General features: G+C 45.5%; 1 protein-coding gene and 1 non-coding gene across 4 annotated transcripts; both read left to right on the top strand.

The window, feature by feature from the left end:
• The first annotated feature begins 3616 nt into the window (after positions 1-3616).
• Positions 3617-26203, top strand: RBM17 (RNA binding motif protein 17). Of its 3 annotated transcripts, none has more exons than XM_073328848.1 (12): positions 3617-3743; positions 9341-9482; positions 12158-12274; positions 13402-13568; positions 16814-16911; positions 18065-18121; positions 21045-21186; positions 23399-23550; positions 24605-24678; positions 25230-25328; positions 25698-25770; positions 25913-26203. In XM_073328848.1, exons 2-12 carry the CDS (start codon positions 9360-9362, stop codon positions 26014-26016), a joined length of 1206 nt encoding a protein of 401 aa, XP_073184949.1. In that variant the 5' UTR covers positions 3617-3743; positions 9341-9359; the 3' UTR covers positions 26017-26203. The 3 variants fall into 3 exon arrangements, with proteins under 3 accessions (XP_073184949.1, XP_073184947.1, XP_073184948.1); XM_073328846.1 differs by having other exon boundaries at positions 3620-3743; positions 24602-24678; XM_073328847.1 differs by lacking the exon at positions 3617-3743 and adding an exon at positions 7157-7176 and having other exon boundaries at positions 24602-24678.
• Positions 7761-7922, top strand: LOC140905664 (U1 spliceosomal RNA). Its single transcript, XR_012156907.1, has one exon. It is a non-coding gene; the product is annotated as a U1 spliceosomal RNA (small nuclear RNA).
• Positions 26204-27466: the final 1263 nt, after the last annotated feature.

Here is a 27466-nt window from a genome sequence, read left to right as displayed (position 1 = left end):
AGGCGTGGGGCCGGGACCCATGTCCGTGGCTGGGAGCAGGACCGGAGCAGAACTTGGGGCAGGGAGGGGCTGGGGATCGCTCCCTCCCCATCCCCATGGAGGCTGGCCCGGGCCCCGCCGCACACATGGATGTTCCTCCCCTAGGCGGGTGCACTCCACAGTTTGGGGACCTCTGATCTAGAGGCTCAGACCAGAGCTCTAGGATCTGGAAAACCCCAAATGGGTGTTACATGAATTTCAGAATCGATACTTTAAATGTGGGATCGCTAGTGTTAATACCCAGTGCTGGTATTATAATTTGATACTGTTTCATATAACACATACCTGTGGCATGGTCCAGTGCTCATCTGAGTCAGTGGAAAGATTCCAACTGAGTTCAGTGGGTTTTGGATCAGGCCCAAAATAAGGCCATGTGGCAAAGTTACACAAGTATGTCGGTATAAGGACAAAACCCACTCAATATAGTTTGAAATAGTGACTATTTCACTATTACTGTAGTGCAGCAGGTGTTCCTATGTGTGCTTGGGCTCAAACGTAGGCTGAAGAACTAGATGTTGTTTAATAGAAGTATAAACCTGGTGATAGCACAATCAAATATGGGTGGTTTCTTGTGTTCTATATTACAAAGACAGGGGTGCTGCCAGGGAGTGGGGTCGGGGTGCAAGGGCTTCTGACTGCAGGCGGAAGGGGTGGGGCAGGGCCCCCGATTGCTCTGGCCCAGGGCCCCACGAACCCTTAATCAGCCTCTGGACAAGATATTCTGGGCTCAGTTTCTCTCTCTCAGTACCCAGAGAATTCTTCTCAAATGAGTTTGAAGAAGCTGCGTTATTTAGGGTGTCATTTCATTTTTCAAGCATCCCTTAGCTGAGCTGGGGGATATTGTATTACCATCAAATATTATTTTAAAAAATCAAGAGAAAACAAGGAACAGAATCTATTTTGTTTTTATTGATTCCAGTGATTAAAAAAACCTGGTTTTCTTCCTTTCTCAAAGACCGAAGCTATTTTCCCCTCACTGTCTGGCTAGAGGAGTCAAAGCTGGAGGCAGACACTGTATAAGAACGCCCCTGCTCTGTCATCTCTTTCAGACACCCTCTTCCTGCCAGGCAGTTATTGGGATAATATTACGCAAGGTGTATCTGTGATCTCTGTGAGCTGTGCACTATGGATCTATTAAAGAAACTGGAAGGAAGCTTGTAACGAATCCACCTATAGCAGGGACCACCACATCCGTACAAGACAAATTACACCCACTGGTGGAGCTGGACAAGGCCCACGGTCCTTCTTCAAAAACACAGGCCTCTCTACTCAAGGACATGTCCCCTTGCTAGCTGTAATAGTAAGTCCCTTGTCCTCCCTGTGGGCCAACCATTAGTGGGTGACATAACGCTCATGTGCTTTACATGCACAAAGGGCTTGATTCCCCCCACAGTGCAGGTGAAGAATGTTGCACAAGGCAAAAAAGGAGGAGCAGGGTAGGAGCACAGGGAAACACGCACCTATATCACTGTGTTGCTGCTGAGGTCCCCAAGCTACTCCTGCTTCCCAGAGTTGCAAAGTGAAAACCAGGGCATCTGCCATAGAGCATGAATGAGGGGGTGGTTTTGGTCAGTCTCAAGGAGGTGTGCATCAGAGGGTGAAAAACGGGAACCCACTTCTCCTTCCAGGTAGCCCCCACCCCCCTTTGCTAGTGTCCCATGGGACTAGCTAGCCCCCACCCCCCTTTGCTAGTGTCCCATGGGACTAGCTATGTGTGTGGGATAGAGATAGGGATGGTTCAAGGAGTTGATTGCAGAACACTGGGGGCTTGGAAGTGGAGCTGGTAGGATGTCCACACATGAGAAGACTAGGGCTCTTATGCAACTCTTGCTAACCCAGCTGCGAAGTGACTCCTTAGACTCAAGTTCGCCAGGGGATGGTTACAAAAATCAGGACAAAACAACCAACAGGGCCTGGGGAAAAAAGGGATGTTTGCAGTATTGTCAACCTCAAGGGATCAAAAATCAGGATCTGTCCAGGACTCAGAAGCACTTCTGCAGTCCCCCTCTCACTGTCTTGGGACTTCTCTGCCAGGGACTGGGCAGCATTTCCCTGAGACTGCCACATCCTTGCCATCTGCTGCCCTGGGACTTGGCAATGGTTCCCCAACTCTCCCCTGCCTCCTGCTGCGCCAGGGCTTCTCGGTTACCAGAGCCCCAGCAGTGCTGTGCTGGGAAGCGTGATCACTGTAGGCTCTGGGCAGAGGACAATCCCTGGGGCAACAAGAGGCAGGGGAGGGGAGTCAGAGAAAAGCAGCTGTTGCTGCGGGGGGCAGCCCTGATCATTGTGGGATCCAAGGAGCTTCTCGCATCATTGTGACAGTGGGTCCCAAGAGTCGCGAGCCAGTCATGAGAGTTGGCAATGCTGCCTTTGTGATTTCCTGGGACCCGGGGTCAAGCTGGCAAGGCCTGTATGGCAGCGCTGGGTGAGGTGATCCGTGTTTAGTGTGTGTAAGGTTTGGGAAGCCTGTTCCCCTTTGATCTCACACTCACACGGGCTCCTCTTGCAAGGACATTAGAGAGACAAGCTGGGTGAGGTAATATCTTTTATTGCAGAGGATCTCAACTTTTTTTTTTCTGAGCCGCTCTCTCCCCTCATGCTATAAAAAACCCCATGGCCCACCTGTACCACAAGAACTGTTTTTCTCCATATAAAAGCCAGGGCCGGTATCAGGGGGTAGCAAGCAGGGCAATTGCCCCAGGCCCTACGCCACAAGGGGCAACCGTGAAGCTAAGTTGCTCAGGCTTTGGCTTCAGACCCAGGTGGTGGGGCTCAGGGCCCCGGGTTGCAGTCCTGCGCGACGGGGCTTCAGCTTTCTGCTCGGGGCCCTAGCGAGTCTAATGCCGGCTATGCTCGGCAGACCCCCTGAAACCTGCTCACGGCCCCCCAGGGGACCCCAGACCTCTGGCTGAGAACCACTGTCTCACTGGTTTCAGAGTAACAGCCGTGTTAGTCTGTATTCGCAAAAAGAAAAGGAGGACGTGTGGCACCTGAGAGACTAACCAATTTATTTGAGCAGGAGCTTTCGTGAGCTGTAGCTCACGAAAGCTCATGCTCAAATAAATTGGTTAGTCTCTCAGGTGCCACACGTCCTCCTTTTCTTACTGTAAGGAGAGTGATCACTTTAGATAAGCTATTACCAGCAGGAGAGTGGGGTGGGAGGAGGTATTGTTTCATGGTTTTGTGTGTATAAAAAGATCTTCTGTTCTTTCCACGGTATGCATCCGATGAAGCGAGCTGTAGCTCACGAAAGCTCATGCTCAAATAAATTGGTTAGTCTCTAAGATGCCACAAGTCCTCCTGTCTCACTGGACCAACTTGTTGCAGCGGTTGTGGGTTTCCCCTCTTCATGCAATATCAGGGTGCCGACGCTAGGGGTCAGCAGTGGGCCAGTGCCTTCGGCTGCACTCTCTATGGCCACATTACGTCATTTGCGGAACACCGCCCCTAAGATACGACGTTCGCGCAGTTCCGCGTTTTGGGGAACGCCTCCCCATCGCCAGCTCTCCCTCTGCGCCGATCTCGCCCTGCCGCCCCTTTACGGAGTTTGCGTACTTCTTATCCTCGCTTCCCCGGCGGACCGAGTTCACGCAGCTTACGTACGGGGTTTGCGCAGCGGCCGCGTACGGCGCGCCCGGGCGCCCCAGCCGGCCACAGCCTTTCCCTGCCTCCTCGGCGGCGGGTCGCTGGCGGGCTCTGCCGGGGTGAGCGGTCCCCGGCGCTACGCGAGGCCGGGGCGTTAGGCCGCGCCGGGAGGCCCCGTTTCCGGGGTGGGGGGCAGGGCCCGCTCGGGGGCTTCATGGCGGGGGGCCGCGGGTAATTCCGGGGGTTGTGGAGGGGTAGATTATGGGGGGCTGTGGGGGGTAGGGTGGGAGGTTCGGGGGGGTAATTCAGGGGTTATGGGGTAGTTTAAGGGGTTCCTGGGGGGCAGATCGGGCGGTGCATGGGGGGTTGGGCCAGCCCAGGGGCTGTGGGGGGTAGGGTGGGAGGTTCGGGGAGGGGGGTAATTGAGGGGTTATGGGGTAGTTTAAGGGGTTCCTGGGGGGCAGATCGGACGGTGCATGGGGGGCTGGGCCAGCACAGGAGCTGTGGGAAGTAGGGTGGGAGGTTCAGGGTGGGTAATTCAGGGGTTATGGAGTAGTTTAGGGGGGCAGATCAGGAGGTGCATAAGGGGTTGGGCCAGCCCAGGGGCTGTGGGGGGTAGGGTGGGAGGTTCGGGGGGGTAATTGAGGGGTTATGGGGTAGTTTAGGGGCTTCTGAGGGCAGATCGGGAGGTGCATGGGGGGCTGGGCCAGCCCAGGGGCTGTGGGGGGTAAGGTGGGAGGTTCGGGGGGGGGGGTAATTCAGGGGTTATGGGGTAGTTTAAGGGGTTCCTGGGGGGCAGATCGGGCGGTGCATGGGGGGCTGGGTCAGCCCAGGGGCTGTGGGGGGTAGGGTGGGAGGTTCGGGGAGGGGGGTAATTGAGGGGTTATGGGGTAGTTTAGGGGGTTCCTGGGGGGCAGATCAGGAGGTGCATGGGGGGCTGGGCCAGCCCAGGGGCTGTGGGGGGTAGGGTGGGAGGTTCAGGGGGGGTAATTGAGGGGTTATGAGGTAGTTTAGGGGGTTCCTGGGGGGCAGATCGGGCGGTGCATGGGGGGCTGGGCCAGCACAGGAGCTGTGGGAAGTAGGGTGGGAGGTTCAGGGTGGGTAATTCAGGGGTTATGGAGTAGTTTAGGGGGGCAGATCAGGAGGTGCATAAGGGGTTGGGCCAGCCCAGGGGCTGTGGGGGGTAGGGTGGGAGGTTCGGGGGGGTAATTGAGGGGTTATGGGGTAGTTTAGGGGCTTCTGAGGGCAGATCGGGAGGTGCATGGGGGGCTGGGCCAGCCCAGGGGCTGTGGGGGGTAAGGTGGGAGGTTCGGGGGGGGTAATTCAGGGGTTATGGGGTAGTTTAAGGGGTTCCTGGGGGGCAGATCGGGCGGTGCATGGGGGGCTGGGCCAGCCCAGGGGCTGTGGGGGGTAAGGTGGGAGGTTCGGGGGGTGGGGTAATTCAGGGGTTATGGGGTAGTTTAGGGGGTTCCTGGGGGGCAGATCGGGCGGTGCATGGGGGGCTGGGTCAGCCCAGGGGCTGTGGGGGGTAGGGTGGGAGGTTCGGGGAGGGGGGTAATTGAGGGGTTATGAGGTAGTTTAGGGGGTTCCTGGGGGGCAGATCGGGCGGTGCATGGGGGGCTGGGCCAGCACAGGAGCTGTGGGAAGTAGGGTGGGAGGTTCAGGGTGGGTAATTCAGGGGTTATGGAGTAGTTTAGGGGGGCAGATCAGGAGGTGCATAAGGGGTTGGGCCAGCCCAGGGGCTGTGGGGGGTAGGGTGGGAGGTTCGGGGGGGTAATTGAGGGGTTATGGGGTAGTTTAGGGGCTTCTGAGGGCAGATCGGGAGGTGCATGGGGGGCTGGGCCAGCCCAGGGGCTGTGGGGGGTAAGGTGGGAGGTTCGGGGGGGGGTAATTCAGGGGTTATGGGGTAGTTTAAGGGGTTCCTGGGGGGCAGATCGGGCGGTGCATGGGGGGCTGGGTCAGCCCAGGGGCTGTGGGGGGTAGGGTGGGAGGTTCGGGGAGGGGGGTAATTGAGGGGTTATGGGGTAGTTTAGGGGGTTCCTGGGGGGCAGATCAGGAGGTGCATGGGGGGCTGGGCCAGCCCAGGGGCTGTGGGGGGTAGGGTGGGAGGTTCAGGGGGGGTAATTGAGGGGTTATGAGGTAGTTTAGGGGGTTCCTGGGGGGCAGATCGGGCGGTGCATGGGGGGCTGGGCCAGCACAGGAGCTGTGGGAAGTAGGGTGGGAGGTTCAGGGTGGGTAATTCAGGGGTTATGGAGTAGTTTAGGGGGGCAGATCAGGAGGTGCATAAGGGGTTGGGCCAGCCCAGGGGCTGTGGGGGGTAGGGTGGGAGGTTCGGGGGGGGTAATTGAGGGGTTATGGGGTAGTTTAGGGGCTTCTGAGGGCAGATCGGGAGGTGCATGGGGGGCTGGGCCAGCCCAGGGGCTGTGGGGGGTAAGGTGGGAGGTTCGGGGGGGGGTAATTCAGGGGTTATGGGGTAGTTTAAGGGGTTCCTGGGGGGCAGATCGGGCGGTGCATGGGGGGCTGGGTCAGCCCAGGGGCTGTGGGGGGTAGGGTGGGAGGTTCGGGGAGGGGGGTAATTGAGGGGTTATGGGGTAGTTTAGGGGGTTCCTGGGGGGCAGATCAGGAGGTGCATGGGGGGCTGGGCCAGCCCAGGGGCTGTGGGGGGTAGGGTGGGAGGTTCAGGGGGGGTAATTGAGGGGTTATGAGGTAGTTTAGGGGGTTCCTGGGGGGCAGATCGGGCGGTGCATGGGGGGCTGGGCCAGCACAGGAGCTGTGGGAAGTAGGGTGGGAGGTTCAGGGTGGGTAATTCAGGGGTTATGGAGTAGTTTAGGGGGGCAGATCAGGAGGTGCATAAGGGGTTGGGCCAGCCCAGGGGCTGTGGGGGGTAGGGTGGGAGGTTCGGGGGGGTAATTGAGGGGTTATGGGGTAGTTTAGGGGCTTCTGAGGGCAGATCGGGAGGTGCATGGAGGGCTGGGCCAGCCCAGGGGCTGTGGGAAGTAGGGTGGGAGGTTCAGGGGGGGTAATTCAGGGGTTATGGAGTAGTTTAGGGGGTTCCTGGGGGGCAGATCGGGCGGTGCATGGGGGGCTGGGCCAGCCCAGGGGCTGTGGGGGGTAAGGTGGGAGGTTCGGGGGGTGGGGTAATTCAGGGGTTATGGGGTAGTTTAGGGGGTTCCTGGGGGAGGCCAGCATGCGGGTTGTTGGGGGTAGATCGGGAGGAGTTATGGGGGCCTGGGCTATAGATCGGGGGGCACCAGGCCCAGCCAGCTGGAGGGGCTGGTGAGCTACTTAGGAGGCTTGGACAGGGGCTGGGGCTTTCAGGCTTGAAGAGCGGCTCTACCAGCAGCTCCCAGGGCCAGGCCTGTTCTGGGGACCAAAGGGGTGGCCAGGTCCAGTCAGCTGGGCTGGTTGGCTGCAGGCTTGGGGGGGTGACGATTTGGGTGATGGCTTGTGGTCCAGCGCTGGGGGAGTGGACCTGAATGGCTGTGTCACTGTAAGCTCCTGCCACAGAGTCAGGCATCGACCCAGCCCTTCACCCTTCATACATCTTAAACTGTGAGGGTCTTTATGTAAGACTTCAGTGACTGAGACGTTCTCAGCTCTGTTCAGGGGCCAGTGCCTGTGGCCCTTCCCCTCAGAACTGGGGTTTGTCACCGTTTCCCTCCATTCCTGTCTGTCTCACTACTGGTGTTAAGTGTTGTAGACTCCTCAGGCAGGGGTCACCCCCGGTTGTGTGTTTACATGTGGCCAAGTGATCCTGATACTGGCTTTTCGGGGGGCTACTGCAGTACAAACAATAGCAATAGCCCCAGCGAAAATTCCCATCTGTTTCTATGCAGTGTGCTCTGCCCCAGTTGACCCCCTTATTTCCATCCCAGTGCAAGATGAAATCAGTTTTCTGTGTGCTGTGAACTTTGTTACATGATCTTTGATTGACTGTATAATCACTAGTTTATTTGTTATTTATTTCAAAGTGTTCACGCACCGCCTCTAAGAGCACAGCGTTAAACGTAAATTATGCTAGCCACTTCCAGTGAGTTGTATAACAATACCACCAGGGCTCGGAGTCCCAATGTATTTGAATGATCAGATTGTTAGGAGCAATGCATCAAAATTAACATGAAGCTGAATAATGTTGGATGATGGTCCGTCCTGACTATGGTCGTGATCATGAAGGTGGTTTTCTCTGGGTGAGGGTCATCCACTGCACTGCGGGTCTGCTGACCTCTGCGATTTCCCCAAATAGGAGAAACTCGACTATAATTTGTAGTAGTGAGGGACTGCATTCATGCTTTCCCGTGGCTTTTTTGGGGACTTCAATAGGTATAACATATCTTGATGCAATATAGCCTCTTCTCTTTTCCTGTACAGTCCTGCTCTGGGTCCTCATTTTTCTGTCAATCATCACATGGCATAAATGTCACTTTGGCTTCAATCCTGCCGTTGGTTCCACACTGGAAAATCCTTGCTCCTCTGTCATTAGGGCTCCACTGCATGGATCTGATTGCAGGATCAAGACCTTAATAGTGAGAGGCCCATGACTAGAACATGTTACTGATGACAGTAGGCTGAGATCTCTTCATGCAGCTGAGGTGGTTGGCTGCAGGCCTGGGGGTGATAACTTTTGCCTGAATCCTTTTCAAATTCAGGTGTAACATCACATGGAGAGTGTTTTTTTCCCCATGCTGTTGATGTTATGGATTTTTATTGTCTATAATTAGAAAGGCATTTGGGGGGCCTTTGTGTGCTATGGAAATGTCAGGTGATATTTTGGCAAACCTAATTAGTGTAGAAGGATATTGGCTTTTTACTTAGTAGGATGATACAAAAAAGTTCTCAGGTGTAGCAGGAAGAGTTAAATTTAAAAATCTACTTATAGGCATAGATTTTAAGACATCATCATCATCTAGTATGACCTGCATGATGCCACGGGAACTCACCCAGTAGTTTCAGCCCGTAACTCAGGGGTGGGCAAACTTTTTGGCCCGAGGGCCACATTGGGGAATAGAAATTGTATGGCTGGACGTGAATGCTCACAAAAATGGGGTGGGGGGCGGGCTCTGGGGTGAGGCTGGGGATGAGGAGTTTGAGGTGCAGGAGGGTGCGCTGGGCTGGGATCGAGGGGTTTGGAGAGCAGGAGGGGGATCAAGGCTGGGGGTTGGGTCGTGGGGAGAGTCTCAGGGGTGCTGGCTTTGAGTGGCGCTGACCTCAAGCGTGGTGCGGACCGTAGTTTCACCACTCCTGCCATAACTTCTGTTTTAGCTGTGGTGTACATTTTAAAAATACAACTAGTCTTGATTTAAAAGTTTTGAGTGATGGTGAATCCACCACATCTAACACCACAGATGTAATATTAGAAAATGTCTAATATCACTTGATACCTGGGGGACATTTATGGAAGCACTGCACAGCTTTTTGAATGGTAACTTGTTTTGTTGCCCTATGGCCTTTATGAGAGAGACAGACACAAGTACCACTGTCTGGGGGGGAAAACAAATTAGGGACTAATATGTTGCTATTTTTTCATAATTTGCCCTTGTTTTGGAAAGGAAATTTAGTGTAGGTCTGTTGATCTTTAATATTTCTTTTAAAAAAACAGAACCCTGCCCCCCCCCAACACCTTGGAGTCCAAATGTTTCCAAAATAATATTTAGTTAACTATTTATGTCTAATGTTATTAAAATTATTAATTCAGCCTAACTTTTCTTTTGTCTTTTAGTTTTAACCGGAAGGGGAAAATGTCACTTTATGATGACCTGGGAGTGGAAACCAGCGATTCGAAAACAGAAGGCTGGTCCAAAAATTTCAAACTACTGCAGTCTCAGTTGCAGGTGAAGAAGGCGGCTCTCACTCAAGCAAAGGTACAGATATTGCTGCTCCCGATGGCTCAAGGTTGCTGGCCATAGGGAATGCTGTCTTTTTAAATTTTTCTCCTGAAATGCTGGTCTTAGTAGGATTTCCTTTGTACTGAGCACGCTGCGGAGTGTACATTCCCAGCTGTACAGACTTTTGGATGCATTGTCAGGCTTTGTTCTTCAGTTGGTAGTGGGCAGCACTAGAAGAATACTCCTGGTGAATTCTGCGCCAAATTAAAAATTCTGCGCACCATATTTTAAAATTCTGCATATTTTTTGTCAAAATACCACAATATAATCAAGCTAGCTTCAAATATGTTGATAATTTATTTAAACTGCAATACAATGGATGGAGAATGGGAGTGGGGAGCATTGGAGGAAATCACCAAACCCCTTCTGTCTAATAGTAATGTAGCTAGTATTGACCCTTTACTTTTAGATATTAGTCAACAAATATATGCAGCCATATGCTCAGTGTTACATCGTAGGCAACTGAAGAGCAAGTGAGGACTGAGTACTCAAACTCACAATTTATACTGGCTACCGACCATCTCCAAAAAGGTCAGTAGCAAACAGTTCATGGAGCACATTTTGATAGGAAATTTTTTTAGTCCAAGCATTTAGACTAGTTCTAATCACTAAAGCACCATAAGCATTTATAAGGTCGTACTTCCTTTACAATAAAGCTCCTTTACACCACTCTGGCAATGTAAAGGAGCCTTAAAACTTTTATATTCCTGGGGGAATTCACTAAGAACAATGGGAACAATTTGCTAAGCAGGCAGGCTGCTATATTCTGCTCTGCCTGAGGGAACAGAGCCTGCCCCACACCTGCCTCTTCAAAAACACCCCAAAGCCCTGCCCCTCCACGCCGAGCGTCCTGCAATAGCGAGTGAGAGGGACACAGTGTCTCTCTCTCACACACGACTGCCCTGCCCACCCCTCCCCCCCACGGTGATTTATGTCTCTACCGGCTGCTATGGGTGTCCAAACTGACCTGCCTGCACTGCTGGGGAGCGGGTGCAGGAGTGCTCTTGTGGCTTCCCTTTGCTTCCCTGTCAGAAGTCATTTTTCTGCAGGGAAGCAAAGAAATCTGTGGGGGCCATGAATTCTGTGTGCATGCAGTGACACGAAATTCCCCCAGGAGTATGCAGTAGAAGCAAGAACAAAGTGGTATAAGTTCTCTGAGACCCTTCATATAAAGTATAGCATAATTAATATATGCACAGCATGGCTGTGGGAACTGCTTTCATTTCTTAAATAAATAATTAAGTGTTGATGTGGAGCTCAAATTTAACCCTGAAGACATTAAATTGGGTACTTAAGTATTTTAAAAATAAGTGAATAGGCAAGGCTGGTTCAGCCTTTGATGGGAAATTGGAGATGTTCAATTTTTTGTGCTGCTTGGTATTTGGTAACTTGTTGTTGTTGGCCAACTTGCATCATTTCTTGCTTATCATTTTAAAAGCCGCCAGAGGCTGCGGTGTGATTCCTGGTATTGCCAATCAGGTCAGAAATTGCTGCTGAGAATATTTCCAGTCCACTTAGAAGGCTGAAAGGAAGGCAGAGAAAGTATAAACTAATTCCTTCAGGGAAAATGAAGAAGCAAGTTTGTACCAAGCTGTCTTCTCTCAATATATTGCAACATGACATCATCATTGTCCTACTTCTTTTGTTGATGAATGAATGAATGTATTTTTCGTGTGCTTCAGTCACAGGCTGCTGCTGTCAAAGTCTCCATAGTTTCTGGTGCAAAGAAGATCAATTAGAAGAGGGAAAAATATAGTTAAACTTTTAAATAGTAAAATCCTTTCTTGGGGCTAAATCCTGTTTTCAGTTACCCTTGTGGAAATCAGTGCAATTACTCCAGATTTATGCTGCTGTAATTGAGAGCAGAATTTGGTCCTTAATTTACGAGTTTTGTACAGATGAAACCTGAAATAAGGCTACAACTGATAGATGTGATCTTTTAAAGCACCCCCTTCTGTGTGGTTCTGAGGCACGATGTGCCAATCTGTCTGTCTTTTCTTGGAAACCCATCCAACTATATATATAAGAATGTATTAATCCTGTTTTTAGAAAGTTCTATTTTCCTCATGGTGAAATGTGAAAACCAACAGGACTTTAGTGAAAGAAAAGACCTATTCTGCTGCTCTTATTCAAACAAAGCTCTTCACTGAGGAGATTCTCTCAATTTTAAAGGTATATTTTCAGTTCTAGACTTAGAAAACCAAACACATTTCCGGTCTGATCCTGCTCCTATTGAAGTTAATGGCAAAACTCCTATTGAATTCAGTCGGGTAGGATCAAGCCCGTTAAGGTTTATGTTGGATGTGTGTTCCTGTATAAGCTTTACAGCGGCAGTCAATAAACTTTAGCCATAGAGCTGTATTGTGACCCATTGTGCTGGTGCATAAATAACATATGAAATGAACAATCACAACTTCAAGCACGGTTAGAAATGCTGAGGAAGGACTATATGTTGGTAAAATGAAAATGCAAGTGGTATGGTAAGTTTTGCATGGGGCAGAGAGGCAGGATTGAGGCCTGAGACGATATTCATCCAATTTTAAGCTTTCTTGAAATCAAGAAACATCTAGTTTAGGAATATGAAGTAAATACCCCCTTTTAAAAAAATGAATGTATTGTCTTCTGCTTTTTTTGTATTTTGATGGTTTCAGAGTCAGAGAACAAAACAAACGACAGTCCTTGCTCCAGTGATTGACCTGAAGCGAGGGAGCTCTTCTGATGACAGACAGATTGTAGACACGCCACCTCATGTAGCTGCTGGGTTAAAGGTAAGGCTAGATCAGCTTAAAAACACAGCAGATTACATCTGATTCTGAATTCTCGTTTTCTTTCTCTGCCTTCTGTAGTAGTCTGCATTTTATTTATTAATTTACTTGTCCTACTGGTCTCAACTGTTCTACTTGCTTTTAGCCTCTCTTCTGTTCAGACTTATTTTCAATCATGAAAATTCCAAATGTATGCAAACTTCTCCCGATGCTACAGTCTATAAATATATAGACTACTGAGGGCATGTCTACATGGCGGGGTAGGGGACATTATGTGCTCTACAGGAATGTGATTTCTAAAGTTCACTGACATGTTGCACATCATTTGGCCCGTGTAAACCCTGTTGGTGCACTTTTCCATAGTTCAACTACAGTAAGGAACCTTTAGTGTGCACTAGGAGAGTATACACAGGCCAATTGATGTGCAACTCATCAGTGCACTTTAGAAATCATAGCCCTATAGAGTGCATTACCTCACCATGTAGACAAACCCTTAGTGTTCTTAATTGAACTAAAAAGTATGCGTTTACATAGCACCTTTCTTTTGAGGAGTTCAGGGCACTTTGCAAGCAACCCTGTGAGGTAGGTAGGTTGGGGGGAAAAAATTAAATTGCGATCCTATCATGCTTGGAAGTGGTCTTTTATAACAAACAGAAGAAATCTAATCTAATCTCCAGAGCAAATATTCCTTCCAGATGGAATAAGAAGGGTTGGGGATGTCAATCCTTAATATAGTAGCAGACAGATGGATACAAGCTCACAGGTTTCTTTCAAGCACCCCTCCCAGCCCTACGCAAGCAGGCTGTAGTTTTGGATAGAGAACTTATTGGGTATTAATGTGACCTTAGCTATGCTTGTTTGGCACCTCTTTGTGTTTGGAAGGGAGTGGGTGGGATAGTTGTTTTCTGCACACAAAAAATTGAGCGGAAAGTGACATAGGGTAAAACCTTTGCCATTGAAGTCCATGGCAAAACTCCCGTTGACTTCACTCAGACTAGGATTTCACTTTCTATCTAAGCAGTCTGAAGATATTAAACTTATTTGTTGGTAGTGGTAAAAACAACTGGCTTATTCCAACTGCTGCTCTTAGGTGTCTGATCACATTGATATTTATGCTTTTTCTGTGTAAGGATCCCGTACCTAGTGGTTTTTCTGCAGGAGATGTGCTGATTCCTTTGGCTGATGAATATGATCCTATGTTTCCCAATGATTATGAGAAAGTAGTAAAACGCCAGAGGGAGGAACGACAAAGACAGCGTGAGCTGGAGAGGCAAAAAGAGATTGAAGAAAGAGAAAAGTAAGACTTTAGTTTCGGTTCCTGAGATGGGACACTTTTTTTTATTCAGCATTCAGTTAAAAGAAGTTAATTGCATATTGTTATTTCTGGCTTCTCAAAGCATGAGAGAAAATATTCCTCAATCCAGGTAAAAGCATTGGTGTCATTAAAATAAGCATTTACTCTACAGCTCCTTGGTTCCTGTATGATAGTGTATTTTAAATTAGTAGCTGATTAATCTTATTGGATATCTGGCAGGTGTTTTCCCTGCTATTTCAATACAATATTGAAAACATGTCCAGCTTTATTAGTAGGATTAATGGGCCAAATTCCTCCATGATGTGTGTCCTCTGTAGTTAATGAAGTTACAAGAGGGATAACCTAGGTCCTACTTCTGCTAATTCCCTCCACCTTTCTGGTCAAGTAGACTGCTTCCTCTTCTTTTAGTCATGATCGCCATCCTTCCAGTGAAAGAGGACAACCTGGGACTCTCTGAGGCCCTTTCATGCTGTTCCTTATTTGGGGTCAAAGGGTCACTGAAATCTGAATTAATCTTAAGGTAATTCTACACTCAGGCTGGAGGGGTAGTTTCCAGCTTGGTTAGATGTGCACACACTGGCTTTGAGTGAGCTAGCATGCTAAAAGCTGGTGTGGCTGGACAGGTTAGCTATTGGAGTAAGTACTGAGGGTCCTGGGTAGGTTTGTACTCAGGGTGGTTGGCTGCCCCGCCCATGCTGCCATGGCTGTACTGCTATTTTTAGATACTATCTTGATCAAAGCTAGCATGTGTTCATCTACCCAAACCAGAAATTACACCTCCAGCTGCAGAGTTAGATGTACCCTTACCTACAGCTTCACCATTGATTGCCAGGGCTCCTTCTTATTTTTCTGTAAACCCAACAAAAGAGAGGGAATAAATACATAATGAATATTGATGGCTCTACAACAGTGGTGGGCAACCTGCGGGCCACATGCAGCCTGTCAGGGTAATCCGCTGGCGGGCCATGAGACAGTGTTTACATTGACCGCCTGCAGGCACGGCTGCCCACAGCTCCCAGGGACCGCGGTTCTCCATTCCCAGCCAATGGGAGCTGCAGGAAGCGGCACGGGCCTCAGGGACATGCTGGCCGCCGCTTCCCACAGCTCCCATTGGCCAGGAACGGTGAACCGTGGCCACTGGGCGCTGTGGGTGGCCGTGCCTGCGGGCGGTCAATGTAAACACTGTCTCGTGGGCTGCACGCGGGTTAATCCGCTGGCAGGCCACGTGCAGCTGGCAGGCTGCAAGTTGCCCACCACTGCTCTACAACCTCAGGAAACAAACCATCTTCAAAAAATGATTTTATGTCATGAGACTTGAATATGAGATTACTCTAGAATGTGTTTCAATAACCAAGTCTGCACTAAGCAGGGATGCATTGTTGCGGCAACACAAGTATTTGTATGGTGCAGTCTCTAGAAAATATATTTGGGGATATTTGCTTTTTAATACAGAGAGTCTCTTGAGAGTATTGTCAGGTGCCTCAATGATACCTAATTGTGGGACCTCTATTCTTAACTAACCTCTGTTAGCACAATTTTCATGGCTAGTGCTGGGGATGGGAGTTTTTTCCCCTTTGTGTTTGAGGCTGTTGTGTAATATTTGTAAATGTCTTACAAGTATCTACTTTTTTCTTTCTTAAAAGACCACAATCTGGGCTGTCATGATCCTCGTTTAAGATTGTATTAAAGAACATGCAGATATTACATGACTTAAAACATGACCCTAAGGTCAAAACAAATATTTTTATTTTACTAATCTACATTTTCACCGATTTGAGATTTATACATGGTGAATGTTTTGACTGACTGAACCATGGTGATGTTCTTAATCTTTGGTTTCAGAGTAGCAGCCGTGTTAGTCTGTATCCACAAAAAGAACAGGAGTACTTGTGGCACACAACCCCCCAGCGTGAAGCAAATACTCACTAGCAACCATACAACAAAAACACTAACCCAGGAACCTATCCTTGCAACAAAGCCCGATGCCAACTCTGTCCACATATTTATTCAAGTGACACCATCATAGGACCTAATCACATTAGCCACGCCATCAGGAGCTCGTTCACCTGCACATTTACCAATGTGATATATGCCATCATGTGCCAGCAATGCCCCTCTGCCATGTACATTGGCCAAACCGGACAGTCTCTATGCAAAAGAATAAATGGACACAAATCTGACATCAGGAATCATAACATTCAAAAACCGGGGGGAGAGCACTTCAACCTCTCTAGCCACTCAGTAAAAGATTTAAGGGTGGCAATATTGCAACAGAAAGCTTCAAAAACAGACTCCAATGAGAAACTGCTGAGCTTGAATTAATATGCAAACTAGATACCATTAACTTGGGTTTGACTAGAGTCTGGGAGTGGCTGGGTCATTACACATATTGAATCTATTTCCCCATGTTAAGTATCCTCACACCTTCTGGTCAACTGTCCAAGTGGGCCATCTTGATTATCACTACAAAAGTTTTTTTCTCCTGCTGATAATAGCTCATCTTAACTAATTAGCCTCTCACAATTTGTATGGTAACTTCAAACTTATCTCTGTGTGTGTATGTGTATATATATACACACAATCTTACTATATCTTCCATTTTATGCATCCGATGAAGTGGGCTGTAGCCCACAAAAGCTTATGCTCTAATAAATTTCAGAGTAGCAGCCGTGTCAGTCTGTATCTGCAAAAAGAAAAGGAGTACTTGTGGCACCTTAGAGACTAACCAATTTATCTGAGCATTAGCTTAATCTTTGTAACAGAAAACCAGTAAAGCGGTAGGCATACTGTTCAAAGCAAGACAATCAGCCATGGTCTTCCGTTACCTTCCTAGTAATTTCATCCTGCATTTCTTCCATTGCAACCACCTAAATCTGGGGTTTGGTCCGCAAACAGATCTACATGTGCAGATCTTCATTTCTGTGCATTCCCAATGACTTGATTTCAGCATGAAAGTGTGAATGTCTGTTGGAGGATTGGACCCCATCTAGTGTTTAAAAAATGATTTGTTCTATAAAGGATGAAAGCAGAAAATGTGAAAACCGGAAAGAATCAATCAAAACAAACAAAAGGCAGTTTGCTTATAAGAGACATCTTAGCTGATAAAGCATTATATGAAATGCAGATGAGGAGCTAGTAATGTAATTCACACTGCAAGCATTTCTCTGAAACATTAGTTCTTTTTTCACTTGATAGTTTCTTACCATAATTCCTATTCTAATTATTAGGAGACGTAAAGACCGGCATGAAGCCAGTGGGTTTTCAAGAAGACCAGATCCAGATTCTGATGAAGATGAAGATTATGAGAGAGAGAGGAGGAAAAGAAGTAAGAGGAGAATTGTCTAACTTTATGTCCTTGGGCAAATCAAATTCTCTGCAGTCAGTTTTTTGCTGTAAACTATTCCTCCCCTCTCACCCCAAGAATCTAGTGTCCATTGGCCTCCTATAATACATTTGTCACTTTATTATGGAGTAGCTGTTGTAGAGTAGGAAACCACATTCTTTTTTGGGGGTAAAAGAGACCCCTTTTTTGCCTGTGAAATTCCCTTTTAACATTAGTTTTTAGATACACGCGTTAGAGATTTCTGAATGATGTAGGCTCCAGTGAACAGAGGTGCATGAGCTCATTCTTGTGGTTTGATTTTAAAAGATTGAGCTCTGACTTCTCTTAATGTGTGCAATCACTGCACCTCTCCTTATTTGAAAGCCCTTGGAGCCACATAATAAAATGCAGCTCTGTGTGGATGGGTATCTCTCTCAGTTCAGAGAAACTAAAAATCTGCTCTGAATTTCAGTAGCAGATTCACCGTTGGTAATACAGACCCACTTCTTTAGATCTTCATTTTTGAAACAAGGCTATGTTTAATAAAACGCGTATGTTCTGTAGTGTATGTTTAGAACTACTTTGCCATTCACGCTTCCCTGACTGGAAAAGGCCCTCTGTTTCGCACTCTTGTGTTAATGTAATTGTCCTTGAGTACAATATAATTTTTTAGTTGGCTTGATGAGCAGACAATCTTTGAGTTGAGGTTCCATTTTAATGCAGTCTTTACTGCTGCGGTCTTTATTGCTACAGTCTTCCAAAATCACGGGTATTGATTTTAAGGCAGTTGTATTGCATAATTTTTATTCACATCCCCGTAGCACATCGGCTTGGTATGATATGGTATCCTTTGATATATTAGAAATCTTAAGTTTGCAGCAGTTTATTAACTATCACCGTTAAGATTTCCAAGTCAGATGCTTTTTCCACCACTTTGATGCTTGTTATTGGCAGCAAGCTATATAAAAATGTGTGTGCAAAGTCCTTCAGCGAGCACCATGATTTCTTGTAGGAGTCCTGGGGTTGTATGTTTGTGCTTCCGGTGGCCGCCTTGCATTAATGTGTCCGGAAGAGTTTTGTTATCTCAAATGACAAAACACTTCATCTGCATGAAGGTCTTACATTCCAATCACATGATTTATAATTTCATTCACAGGCATGGGAGGTGCTGCCATTGCACCACCTACGTCTCTTGTTGAGAAGGACAAAGAACGTATGTATATCAAAATCAATGCTTTGACCTTTACATTTTCTAACCCTTGAAAAACAGTTTAAGTCCCTACTTAAACTTTCCGCTCAGCGAGGGACAGATCCTGCCGTTCCCCTGCACAGGCATGGAGGTCCCTGGCTGCAGAGGGTAGGGGGACAGGGTGCTCGGAACTTGAGCAGGGGATTTGCACCACCTGCATGCTTCAGAGCTGCAGTTCACAGGGTTTTCTTCTGTGAGGAGTGGTATAACTGGCTGGTCCATAATGGCATGGATTGTGTCAGCCATTCACATGCTACATAAAGGAGGAAGTGCAGCAGGTAGACCAACCATGCAGCTGCAGAGCTGTTTCGCTCCATATTGGTGGGCAGGGGAGGATTTCTCCACCCTTCCCACACCCCTGGGTACTCTTGTACATGTTCTGTTTCAAGGGTCTGTGTGTAGGGATGGGAGTTTATCCCTTGGGAGGTGAGGGCTGGGTGGTTCTCAGTTTCTCAGTGACATTAGTTTTAAAGACAAGATTGCAATATGTGTATCGGGGCATTTAAATCAAGGCGATTTAAATCACCAAGTGGAAAGCCTCAGTTTAAATCATCAATTTTAATCAACTTTTCCATTTTTATTTCAATTATTTTCTAAAGAAAGGTGCATTTTCATTCGTTGATATAACCATTAAAACATGTTGCTTTACAATTAAATAGAGCCTTTGCATTACTTTTTGCTACCTGGGAAGGTGCATTATAACTATATACCTTTATTTAAGCAATTACATAGCTTAATATTTTCTGATTCTTATTAATTGTATATTTTTATTGCGTTAGAAAATAGTGAACGATAATTGTTTACTAGATAATTAACTCTTTGCTCATGATTTACATCAAGCTGCATTAGGATGGTAACTAGAATCTAATTAAACACACAAATTATCATATAAAATTTACTTTTATTAAACAATACAAGTCCTAAATATGGTACATGACCTTCTGTGCCATATGTATAAAGCTTGACCTCACAGGTTAGAATCAATGGAAAAACATTTTTCTTTATATAGAAAAGCAGCCTTTAACTCAGAATTTTTTATAGAAGTTTATGGATTCAGCATATTCATTTTTATTTAAATGTTTTAAGAGATTCTGATAAGTTTACGCCTTAACATATTTTGTATTAAATTCAGATTTCATTTCAAGCAAGTTTATTTTTAAAAAGAAAAATTATAATTTAAATAAAATAAAAAGCACACTCAAACTTTTTTGACATTTGTTTTGTAGTTTTAGCTTTTAATTAAAATTCATTAACATCTCATTATGCATGTACAAGTATAAATGTGTTTGTGAATATTTTATACATAAAGAACTCTTTCCCTTGGGAGTCCTGAAATGATTTATCAGAATAAGGTGGTGGTGGAGGGCAGGGAATTGAGATGTAAAGGTTGACTAAGACTAAGTGGGGACATAAATTTCTGCAAATATTTAAGGTTGTAAACACCAAAGACAAAGAAGAATTGTTTAGGGGAGTATAGTTAAGAGCAATTGGATAGAGTCAAGGAATGTTAAATATAGGCTGGAACTCAGAAAAAATAACCTAAGGGCGTGATCTCTTAAAGTGTGAAATGATCTCATAAGGGAATCAATGTAAGCCTTATTTCCTGAGACACTTATATCTAGACTGGACAAATCCTAAAAAAAAATTACTACAGGGAACAGTCTTACATTTGGACAGTAGATGGACTGGATTACCTGAATCACCTTGAGGTCTCTTCTGTCTCCGCTTCTATGATTTCCCCAAACTGACGTCTAACTTTTTGTTTAGGTACAATTAGTAATTAACAGAAGTAATCACTCTGAAATGAAATCATAGTATTATATATGCAAACTCACTCGCAACTTCACACTTGTCTGCCACTTTCCTTAGCACCACCATAGTTTGACTTGACTTGTGAGACTGATATGCTCATCTCACTTGGGAATCTGTTATTCCAAAGCTATCAACAGAAAAGAGCCTTTCAACACACAGTTTTTAAGTTGCATTAGTTCTGTCTTTAGGAGTCATTCTTCCTATGCATAAGAGTACAGAGCACTCCTTTTAAGCTTCTTGTTACCAAATTTTGTGCATAACCCAATCTTTCTATAATTCAGTTCGTGATTAAAGAACATATGTTTGGGTTCCCTCTTTCCAGAGAATTTACTGTTGAGGAGACAAATGACCTTAAGATGCAATGGGGAATTGAAACAAACTAACGAAGGGCAGCTAAGTAGAGATGATAGAGCCCTGATTACCTGTAGAAACAAAGAATCAGTGTAATATGCCATACAAATATATCCCCAAACACTTCAGAGGTTAAACCTAGTTACAGAGAGAATTAATAATGGAGAGGAGACATAGTAAGTTGTATGAGCAAGGAAAATAAAGGGCCTGATTCTCATTTACGCTAAGGGCTTGTCTATATTACCTGCTGGATCAACGGGCAGCGATCGATCCAGCGGGGGTCAATTTATCGCTTCTAGTCTAGATGCGATAAATTGACCGTCGAGCGCTCTCCTGTCGACTCCAGTACTCTACCAGGGTGAGAGGCGCAGGCGGAGTCCACGGGAGAGTGTCAGTCGTCGACTTACCTCAGTGAAGACACCACGGTAAGTAGATCTAAGTATGTCAACTTCAGCTATGTTATTCACATAGCTGAAGTTGCGTAACTTAGATCGATCCCCCCACGCCACGTAGACCAAGCCTAAGACCGCATTGTCTTACTCTGGCAGTATAAAGAACCTTAACAGGCAAATTATATTTACGCTACCTTTAAGAGGCCTCAGTGTAAATGAGAGAGAGGCCCATGATGCTGTTAGATGAGATTTGAAAATGGTGGGAAGTGATGACCTATATAGTTCATCAAATGTATTTTGACCAACTAGTAAATGTCTCATGTTTCTTCCAGCTGTACCATCCTTTCCATTTGAAGAGGAGTCAAGACCTCGTGCACCATCTGCCAAAGCAGCTATTCCTCCCCCGGTGTATGATGAGCCAGAAAGACCGCGGTCCCCAACAGGGCCTAGTAATTCTTTCCTTGCTAACATGGGGTAAATATCATTGACAAGTTAACATTTCATGAGAAGTGCCTTGCCGGGGGAGAGGATGAAAGTTAAAAATGTTGTCTCGGTGTGCAGAAGAACACAGTCTTTGCATGTATATTCTTCACTGTAATAACTTAATCTGAATGCAGGAAATGTAGTACACAATGGTTTTGTGTGAATTGGGCCAATGAGTTTGAGGAGGAATGGCCAGTTTTTAGTGAGTTCTGGAGCCCTCTCCAGTATAAAGGTTTATGGCTTGCCCATGCCAAGCTGGTGTGGCCAATTTGTAAGTACGTGTGGCTAGTTCAAGACCCTGAGTGCTTTTTCCTGCCTTTGTCAGAGGCGTGTTGTGTGTAACCTTGAGCAAATCACTGTTTTTTTTTTTTCAGAGGCATTGAGCATCTCAACTCTGTTTGAAGTTAGTGGCAGCTGTGGGCGCCACACCCTTACCCAATCTGTGCCTCCCTTTACTCTTCTGTAAAACTGCTTATAATTCCAGCTAGGGGAATATAGAGGCTTAATTAATGTTTATAACGTGCTTGGAGACCTCAACTGAAAGGTGTAATATTTATTTGTGATAATTACGATTTATATTCAACTCCACGCACGTTAATTTTTATGTAACTGCAGGGTAATTACAGTACTAGCACTCACAAGAGTCACAGCCATGAAAGTAAAAAGAAACGGAGGACTTGTGGCACCTTAGAGACTAACAAATTTATTTGAGCTATAAGCTTTAGTGAGCTACAGCTCGCTTAATCGGATGCTGAGCTCACGAAAGCTTATGCTGAAGTAAATTTGTCTCTAAGGTGCCACAAGTACTCCTTTTCTTTTTGCAGATACAGACTAACACGGCTGCTACTCTGAAACCAGCCATGAAAGTGTACAAGTATTTTATAGAATACTAATAGCTCACTTTTTCTATATTTATATACTTTGTTTTTCATGCAGTTTTTCTAATAAGGTTTTTTCATCCGATCTGAAAAAGGATTCCCCCAATCTATTGAGTCAGACCTAGTTATTTTCTCTGGTTAGGATTGTCTGGAGACCTTATTTTGAATCAGTGATCCAGAGCTTTCAACTACTTTTAATATTTGTATTTGACTGTATTGTGCATTTGAGAAATAGCTAAATGGTCACTGATCTTTCATTTCTCTTTATAATCTTTCATTCCTATCAAGTTAAAAAATAATCTTTTCAGAGAGCGGGATCTTTATACTGTGGTGCAGTGTAAACTTCTGTAGTCTTGTAAGGCCTGTCACATCTTGACCATCCATTCATGATCTGCAAATGAAATGTTGAAAAGACATAACACAAGTTGTGTTTTGAAAAGGCCCATACTTGTTTGGTTGTGTAGCGAACTGTTGACTCACAATTTTTTCCATGGAAAATTAAAAGGTGGAAAAATCAAGACCAAATACAAGGAAATACTTTTTCATACAATATGTCATTAAACAGTGGAACTCATTGCCACATGATGTCATTAAGACAAAGAACAAGATTCAGGAAGGGATTGGACATTAAATGGGTATTAAGAATATCCTGAGTTGTCATAATGATAATAGTTTTGTGAAAGGGATATTGAGCTTCAGGACCTAAGCCTATCTGTGACCTAATATGGAGGACAGATTGCCCCACATCTGCTACTGCGGAGTTCTTATGTTTTCCTCTGAAGCGTCTCATGGTGGATACTGTCAGAGACAAGATACTGGAGTATCTGGACCTTGAGTCTGATCCATTCTGGCTGTTTCTGTGGAATCTGTGACACTTATGTTCGTTGCTAATGAAAGTCATGCTATACCTAACGAGTGCGAGCAGCTTTATTCAGTGATTGAACTGTCTGTGTCCCTATCTGTAATCCGGGGATGATAATAGTTAGTCAGCTTTGTAAAGTGCTGTAAATTTTTAGGTGTTAGAAGCTCCCATATAAGCTCTTCTAGTCGATCTGCGTGTAATAAGATTTTAGGAGTTAGACTATTTTATATGTTCTCTTAAATATTATGGCAACACTAAACTAAGACATGGGTTGTAAACTCCTTGGCAGAGCAGCTGTAGATACCATCTGCACACAACAGTTGGTTTTGCAGGGCAGTATTTGGAACCTGCTTATTGCGAGGGCCTATGTTGAGTTCCCCTGAGCACGAAGATGAAATGTGTTGACAGTGCTGCTTAAGAAATGAAATGAATGGTTGACAACCCGTCCTTTTTCTCTCAACAGAGGCACCGTAGCTCATAAAATCATGCAGAAGTATGGTTTCAGAGAGGGCCAAGGGCTGGGGAAGCACGAACAAGGGCTAAGCACAGCACTGTCAGTAGAAAAAACAAGCAAGAGAGGTGGAAAGATCATTGTTGGTGATGCTGCAGATAAAGGTAACTCGATTCCATTCTGTGGGAAGCTGTTCACCTTGACGGTTTCTGAGAAGGAAACAGGAGTTAAGTTAGGGATCCGGCTCAGTGGTGGCTTTTCTTGTTTTGTTTACCCTATATCTTTGTACACAATGTCGACTCGTTGTGGAACATTGATGACTGATGACAGTTTTTTCTTTGTGGACATTGAAGAATTTAAGTGTTAACAATTGCTCTGTGCCCTACTGCTTTAAATTTTCAGCTCTTCATCCTCTTCACCACCACCCTCTCCAGTTCCATTCTGTGCCTTTCCTCAGTGTAGTCAGGCACCTCCCCTTCCTGCCATCTCATCTCCCTGTTAAAATGTGCTCCCTGCACAAGCAGGTTCTTTCTCAGCATGCACCTTTGATGCAGCCGTCTTTTCCGCTGCTGCTTTCCAGCCCAAAGCTCGGGTCAAGAGGGGAGCTCCATGTGAGCACAGCCCAAGCATGGAGGACAGGTGCCAGGGGTGGAGTGAGTTGGGACACAATCCAAGTAAAAGTCATTCTCCTCTCTACAGTAACTCCCTCACTTAACAGCCCTTAAAAACAGCCATCTTCCAGGTTATCACCACTGGGAAATTAAGAGAGAAATGTAATGTGCAAAAGCTACTGCACATTTGTAAATGCTGCTTTTTGTTCTGATCTCCTTCTCCTTCGTTTCCTGGTAACACTTTATAGTCATGGTTGAAATCATACTTTCCGAGCAGAGTCCCCTGATCTGAAGTCCAGCGAACCTTAGAAGATTTGGTATCTGTTAAAACTGACAGAGGATTATTGGCAAATATAACATTGCCTGTATTTCAGCTTGGTATTCATGCTGTCAGTGATCTGAACAGCCTGTTAAAAGGGAGCCAGTTGTTCCAGTAATTGTTCAAGTAGCCATGAAGTGACTTGGTTCAGTGAAAGGCCTTTACTCCGAGACTACGTTTAGTGGTTTGTAACTGAATGCAGCTATTGGAACAGTTCGATGTAGGCCCCCCAAGGAACATGTTCTAAAAAAATGTAACATATACCGTGACTTACTCTCTTTATAGTAGATGCATCCAAGAAAACTGATTCGAATCCATTAACAGAGATACTAAAGTGCCCGACGAAAGTGGTCTTATTAAGGGTGAGTCAGGAGGACATTTAACTTCACATTTTGTAATATAGACTGTGTGTTTCAATTTTAGTGCTCAAACCCTTTTCTCCTGTTATAAAAGCTCCATGAGATGCCAACTTTTCCCCCCCACATTGTGCACTGTGGTCTTATTCTTGTCCTGCTGTGTTGTTGGAAAATACCTAACAGTTGCCATAATACCTCTGATCATTAGTCTTGATGTGTCTAGCGTGGGGACTGAAAAGAAGTTTTGTTTTTTGCCATTTGAGTACATTGAAATTACAAGGTTTTGATCAATAACTTGTGATAACACAGCTGATCTGTCCTGTATTAACCAGTTAACATGACTGTGGGCCATACAAAGGAAACAATAACTCAAGGATAGCATGTTAGTGCCAGGGAATTGTCTAGCACCATGTGATGCTACAATGGGTGGCCTATGATTTGATGAACTGACACTTATAACTCATTCATAGTTTCAATATAATGCTCCCCCTGGTGGCAGGATGCACCCTTTGTTTAGCATCCATCTGTTGAATTGGTTTTCCTCCCTTTACTTGCAGAACATGGTAGGTGCTGGAGAGGTTGATGAAGATCTAGAAGGTGAAACCAAGGAAGAATGTGAAAAATATGGCAAGGTTGGGAAATGTGTCATCTTTGAGGTAAGAATTAATTGACCTCTTTCTCCACCACATCTATAAATGCTTAACTTTTCAGATGAGGAAGTAGGCAAAAACGCTGAGCTGGAAGTGCTTGGGACTGTTTGGTTCTTGCTGCGATAGCCACGCCTTGTACATCAAGTTATTGTGAAGTTTGGCATGTAGCAGCGTATGGCTATAGACCTGTTCCAATGAACAGCCTTTCCCCAGAGAGAAGTGGGACTCAGCCTGGCTAGCACTGAGCACCACGCTGGCAACTTGATGGGACCACATCTGGTTGCTGTATGTTTTTAATCCTACCTGCTTTTCCTATAAAGCCCAACAGTTCATAGCTGTATTTTGACCATTCTGATCAACTGTCTCTTTTGTCAGATTCCTGGTGCCCCTGATGATGAAGCAGTGAGAATATTTTTAGAGTTTGAGAGGGTTGAATCAGCAATTAAAGGTCAGAGATTGCACTATAATTCCTGTTAATTTCCAAAAGTTGATTTTTAAAAATAGTTATTTTTTTCAAGCAGAACTGTGTTAGCTGGAGAATTGTTTACCTTACTTGGTGTTTAGTGACCTGTTTTTGGCTTGGATTCCAGCTGTGGTGGATCTGAATGGAAGATACTTTGGTGGACGAGTGGTGAAGGCTTGTTTCTACAACCTGGATAAGTTCAGAGTACTGGATCTGGCAGAGCTAGTCTGATTTAAGGACCTAGCTCCAGTTGTCACTGTGCCAGCGATTGTGTTTTCAGCTGGAGGCTGGGAGTAGAGAGGAGACGGCAGCATTCCAAACAAACTGGAAACAAGCCCTCTTGAATGGATTTTTCACATTCATTGTGACTGACGCTTATTTTGTTTTGTTTTTAAGTATAAATCCTTTGAAAGATTCACATCTGTGTGTTTTGATTGCACAGGTTCTGTTTACTGGTCTGGAATCCTGTTTTTTGTAGCTTTCAATTAATTGCACTCTCTTGAAACCCACCGCTGAAGAGCTGTTTTGTCTTTTTCTGGTTTCCTTGTTCTAGTGCTGTAGTATGGAGCACATCATGCTACATCTGCTGTGAGCAGCAAGCTTTGGAAAAGAACTGTGGGCTGGGATATTTTTCTTTTCTGATGCTTCATGGTGGAATCTCTACTCAGCTCATAAACCTCCAGTTTCCCCAATCCAAAGTAATTTGGGGACTCTGGACAGGCAACAGTTTCTCTGTTCTCTTCTGACTCATTAAGGACTTGTTTTAGGGAAAATCTTTTCCATACCAGAATGCAGAGAAAAGTACCAAGGAAAGAATTTGAAATTCTTATTCCTCCCCCTGAACCTAGACAAAATACATAAATTAAACCGATGAGAACCAGGAGAGAGAGTTGATGCAACTAGCCATCCAGAGCTGGAGATCTATGTATGAGCCCCAGTTTACATATAGTTTGAAGGTCTCCAAGTGGACACTTCATCAAACCACGTATTATTGGCCATCTTTGCTTGAAAGGGCCAGGACTGATCTATTAGGAGAGGTACAGGTCAGTACTGAAGGGCATGTAAATTCTTCATGCTTGGTTCTAGCCAGAGTCCTCTGTGTTTTCACTTCCGATGAACACCAAATCTGTCCACTAATTGTTTTTTTTTTTTTAAAGTGGCATGGTGATGGCACTTGTAGCTCTGTTTAAGCCTCATTAGATCTATTGAATGTTTTTTAAGGGCCGAGCATTTGAACTCCTCTTGAAATATTGTGTGAGCTGTACCAGTGTGTTGAAAAGAATCCATGTGTAAGAATCCAAAAGACTGTGAAGAGCTGGATACAAAGAACACTAAAACTGTTCTGTCTCGCATTGACTTGTACATAACAGCTTACTCCATTGTTTTGTGAAATAACTGATGCCTTGGGCTTGGGACACTTTTCCCTTATCTGTGTGTGTGTGTGTGTGTGTGTGTGTGTGTGAGAGAGAGAGAGAGAGAGAGAGAGAGAGAGAGAGAAAGAAAGAAAGATAGATGGCCCTGGGTGGTTATCTCTTACCCAACTTGTGTCACAGTAGAAGTGCCACAGGAATCATACAAAGGTTTTAAAATGGATACGAGCCTCAAGAGCCTTTTAGCTTGCTGGAGGGTGAGATACTTGGATGTCTTTTCCCCATGTATAAATGTATTTTTATGGGTGTAG

The sequence above is a fragment of the Lepidochelys kempii genome, chromosome 1, assembly GCF_965140265.1.
Source record: "Lepidochelys kempii isolate rLepKem1 chromosome 1, rLepKem1.hap2, whole genome shotgun sequence".
NCBI classification, from domain to species: domain Eukaryota; kingdom Metazoa; phylum Chordata; order Testudines; family Cheloniidae; genus Lepidochelys; species Lepidochelys kempii.
This window is presented reverse-complemented; position numbering and strand designations above follow the sequence as displayed.

Excerpts from the sequence above, each read along its gene's own strand:
- RBM17 (XM_073328846.1), top strand. The coding sequence starts at position 9,360 with ATGTCACTTTATGATGACCTGGGAGTGGAAACCAGCGATTCGAAAACA. Across the intron at positions 24,679-25,229 it reads CGAAAGTGGTCTTATTAAGG|AACATGGTAGGTGCTGGAGA; the intron begins GTGAGTCAGGAG and ends CTTTACTTGCAG. Across the intron at positions 25,771-25,912 it reads GGTTGAATCAGCAATTAAAG|CTGTGGTGGATCTGAATGGA; the intron begins GTCAGAGATTGC and ends CTTGGATTCCAG.